The sequence below is a fragment of the Notothenia coriiceps genome, unplaced genomic scaffold (assembly GCF_000735185.1).
Source record: "Notothenia coriiceps isolate Sejong01 unplaced genomic scaffold, NC01 NC01_scaffold00038352, whole genome shotgun sequence".
NCBI lineage: Eukaryota > Metazoa > Chordata > Actinopteri > Perciformes > Nototheniidae > Notothenia > Notothenia coriiceps.
The window spans coordinates 76371-80786 of NW_011371053.1; the positions used below are offsets into that span (position 1 = coordinate 76371).

At 40.5% G+C, this 4416-nt stretch overlaps 1 protein-coding gene across 1 annotated transcript; it reads right to left on the reverse strand.

Annotated features, from left to right (window-relative positions):
* Positions 1-3692, reverse strand: LOC104968167 (uncharacterized). Its single transcript, XM_010797739.1, has 2 exons — positions 3454-3692; positions 1-792 (listed from the first exon to the last, which is right to left on the reverse strand). Exons 1-2 carry the CDS (start codon positions 3690-3692, stop codon positions 201-203), a joined length of 831 nt encoding a protein of 276 aa, XP_010796041.1. The 3' UTR covers positions 1-200.
* Positions 3693-4416: the final 724 nt, after the last annotated feature.

The following is a 4416-nucleotide window of genomic DNA, read 5'->3' on the forward strand; positions in this document are numbered from 1 at the left end:
TTGTTTTCGGTTGTGTACTTTCAGATTCTAGCGCACTCAAGCTGGTTTCTCCATTCTTACCTACCCTACCTTTAAGCGATTTAAACAGAATGAAGAGCAATTGACTCCTGCGTTCTGATCGTTACTTAAGATCGGAGTTGAAAGGGAACACCTTTCAAACCTTTATAATTAAATGTAGACCGATAATATTGGAAGAACCCTTAGTAAGTGAGAGTCTTTGCTACTCCCTGTTGGAGCTTGAGAAAAGTTATCTTACTGTCCAACTCATCCATGAAGCCTTCATCCACAGATTCACTGTCCACCTCCTCTCCTTCAGCCTCTGTGGGCAGGAACACATGAAGCTGAGTGCGGGCCGGACCGGCAGCAGCAGAAGGAGCCGGGCGTTCACTGCTGCTCAGGAGACAAGGCTTCCCAACGACATACAAAGGCTCTCCCTGAGGAGATGAGTTGCGATACTGCATCACTAAAGGTCTGAGGTCACCCTGCAGTTCCATCTCTGCGCTCAGGGTTGGGTTGTGGTAATGGCGCCTCACTGGTCTTGGCTTGGAGCCGGGCTGGATGGCATGTGAGAAGTGGAAATAGGCCGGTCTGCTGCAGTTTTGGACCTGCCGGTGGTTCTGCTGCTTGCTGGTCTCAGATGTGAGGCAGGTCTTGCAGGGGAGCAGGACTGATGACTTGGAAAACGGAGTAGGAGGTGCAGAGCCCTTTTTTAAAACACTGGGGCGACGATTGTTTGAGAATCCCTCGAGTAGGGCGTTTTCATGTGGGGTGAGGAGGGATGGCTCACTGAGGCTGTGGAGACAGTAATGAAAGTTTAAGTAGAAAAAACATTTTTAGAAATATATTTTAATACTTCATTACCAAGTTCGATGACTTAAAACGTTACTTGACCAAATCCGAAAAGATTGTAACACCAATGACTTGGACCTGAGCCCTTTGACTAAAACATACTTAATACCTTACTTAAAGCCCCAAATCTAAGAATTTCCCTTAATTTCCCACTACTCAATCCCAGCAAGAGATCACTTATGTTCAACCAGGCAACCAATCAAGTTTCAATAAAGAACCATACATAATGAATGTCACATGACTGAAGGTAGCAGTTGGAAAAATCTTTGTGGTTGTCCACAAAAAAACAAAATGTAGATAAGTTGCAATTTGATTTGTTTAGGATTTGAAACCTAAAGTTTAAAATTATGGACTTGCAAAAACCATGTCTTTGTTGCTCTGATAACACTCTGATATTAAGCAGTTGTAATGTTTTTCCCATTTGTCATCTTATTTCAGCGTTTTAGCATGATTACATTTGCTATTTGCACTTAATAAATACGATGACTGAGGCTAATAGGAATGTCATTAGTTTAGCTGGTAATTGGTCACGAGCCGAGGATGGCACTTAATTGAAATGTAAGTTCTCCAAAATGAATACAACTCATCCTAAGGGAACCCTAAATGTCTAAATCAAGTTTCATCAAAATCAGTCCAATAAGTAGGGAGACATTTTTGCCAAAATCACAAAAGTCAACCTCATAGTTGCAATAGAATAAAAGTTAAAGGATGACCAAAGTCAGTACAATTCATCCTCTGGGGAACATGAATATGTACCAAATTTGAACACAGTCTATTAAATAGTTCTTGACATATTTTCCAGTTTGAATCAAAATGGTTGACTCACAGAAAGACACTGTCAGGGCCACTAATACAAATAGGAATGTTCAAACAACAGAACGCTTCATCAGTTTGATGGTTATTCAAAACCTGCTCTGCTTGGGTGAGGGCCATAAAGTAACTTGTCAGACAGTCAGGTGAGTGTGTGTGTGTGTGTGTGTGTGTGTGTGTGTGTGTGTGTGTGTGTGTGTGTGTGTGGTGTGTGTGTTTAAGAGCTTAAAGTTTGTGCGTTGATCACTCAGGTTTCTCCCTCCTCTGAGTTAAGCTGCATCAGGAGACAGATCAGCTTCCACACCTGAGATTTATGACACACTGTATCTTAGCCTTCTGTAGTCAAAGCAAACCAGGGGGGAGCGCAGAGGTGGCCTACTATCTGCTATCAAATTGGGACGGACTGGAGAGGAAACAATTAGACTGTAATTCCAGTCAAGCGTTGAACGTTAGACAGGCACTTTTGCTGAGATGAATAGAGACGGTGGAGATGTGAGAGTGGAGATGACATACAGGGGATTAATCACATTCAAACATGCCGCATCACTGACACTGATGTGACTCAGGGCTATGCCTTTTTAAATATCATTTGATGCTATTCTATCATTATATAATACACATTGGACATATATTACTTAATGAAGTGCTAACTGTTGTATGTCGGCTTTAGGGAAGGGACTCAACAAAAAAAATAAACAAAGATTATATGAATACTTGTATATCATGACACTAATCTATTTATACTTATATACGTATCACATGCTTTCACTATATTCCTTTTTTTCAGTTTATTAATGTAGTAAAATGTTCCTGTCTAATTCATTTAACTTTTTAGTAATATTTTACTGTTATATGTTATATTGTATATTTTTCCCTTTTCAAAAATTGTTTTAAGTTTAGATTCTCATTGTTGTTTTTACTTTCGTGATATTCTTCTATTCCTTTTGTAGACATATTTAATGAACATCGTAGGAGGAAGGAGCCGCATACTGCTTCTCTGTAATTGTTGTGGATAAAAAACAACTTGAGGATACAGTTAACATACACAGTTAAATTGATAAGTAATTGCTTAATATTTGGGCATGAAAGCACAACATTTGGTTTAATTTACATGAAAGGAATAGTTTGACATTTTCGGAAATACGGTGCAAAAGTTAGATGAGAAGATGAAGACTCATGTATGTCCTTATGCAGCTTGAGCCAGCCAGCTAGCCACTTAGCATAGCCTAGCTTATTTTTTATCTTAGCCTAGCTTGTGATAGCTTATTTTATGAAAGCTTAGTTTAGCCTATTCTATCTTAGCTTAGCTTAATGTCTGGAACAAGGTAGCCTGGCTCTGTTTTGTACCAAATATCTCTAAAGTCATATGATAATCCACTTAAAATAACCCCTTGTTGTTTTAACACTTGGTGTAGGATTGAAAAGGATATGAGAAATTGCTATTTATTTTAAGTTATGTTGTTGTTTACTGTTATGAATAGCAGTTTACTGGCAATGCTGTTATTATAGGATAAGAAACATTGCTTCTAATACTTTATTTTATTAAAATATTCAAATGAGTGGCTTTGAGCTATTAATTTGCAGATATTGATCCAATCCTCACTATGTGACATCAACAAAGCATTGGAATAATGTGTCGTATTTTAATTGTTAAAAAGTCTTGCAAGATGAGTTTGGAGTTATGTCCTTTCGAGCTTTCTAGGAAATTGCAACTGGACAAATATGAAGCAAACCGGGGGTATATATAAACCGAACCAATCCAGCCCTTCAGTTAAAGTGTGATGTGCTGCTTACCTAAGACGAGCTATGCTTGGCCTGCGGGGCCCCTGGGCAGTAAGTGAAGGCAGACGGAGAGGGGTCCTGGCCCCCCAGCCTCCTCTTGCTGTGGGTGGAGGGTGCACAAAGCTGGGAAGTAGGTAGGTCTGGACCAAAGCTCGGCTCTGCTTCGTGGCTTTCTGATTCCAGCGTCCACTGATGTCCAAACCCAGGCCGAGCACAGCTGCCTGGAGCGCAGCTTCAGCGGGGCCACTCATTGGTCTCTGAGTTTGTGTCTCACCTGGAGGAGAATTTCTCTGAAAATGTCCTGATAATGTAAACCATGGACGGCACTGACAAAGGCAATATAGATCCAACAGACAGAGGGCTGCTGCAGAGACCTAGATGTGGAGCATGTACTACATGTGTGTCGTGTACGGGCCCCAGGGGGTGAATGTAGAGGGGATTGTACGACTCCACCTGCGGGCAGCGGACAACATCAATGATGCATGTCCATTAATGATGCATGGCTGGAGCTGGTCAGGTGGACAGCACCGACTTTACCTCTCTCCCTTTCCCTCTGCACCAGGTCGGTTTACAGTCGTATACGGGAACAGATGGTAAACACACAGGATGAACGTAGATGCGATACAATGAACTTCAAATAAACTCTTTATTTGTTTTTGTAATGACTGGGAACCGTTCGGGTACAGTGTAAAACACACCAAACACAGTCCTATCCCTAGAACTGTTTCATATAAGATGTAGCTCAGAGCTTTATAAATACATAACAATGCAACATTTTCAATAATTTAAAAATTATATACAGTGGGGCAAAAAAGTATTTAGTCAGCCACCAATTGTGCAAGTTCTCCCACTTAAAAAGATGAGAGGCCTGTAATTTTCATTCTAGGTACACTTCAACTATGAGAGACAGAATGGGGGGAAAGAATCCAGGAAATCACATTTTATGATTTTTAATGAATTAATTGGTAAATTCCT

What these genes read in the sequence shown, in the direction of transcription:
- LOC104968167 (XM_010797739.1), bottom strand. Translation starts at nt 3,692, where the DNA reads ATGAGTGGCCCCGCTGAAGCTGCGCTCCAGGCAGCTGTGCTCGGCCTG. An exon ending in CCAAGCATAGCTCGTCTTAG is followed by an intron (nt 793 to 3,453) that starts GTAAGCAGCACA and finishes CTGTCTCCACAG; the next exon opens with CCTCAGTGAGCCATCCCTCC.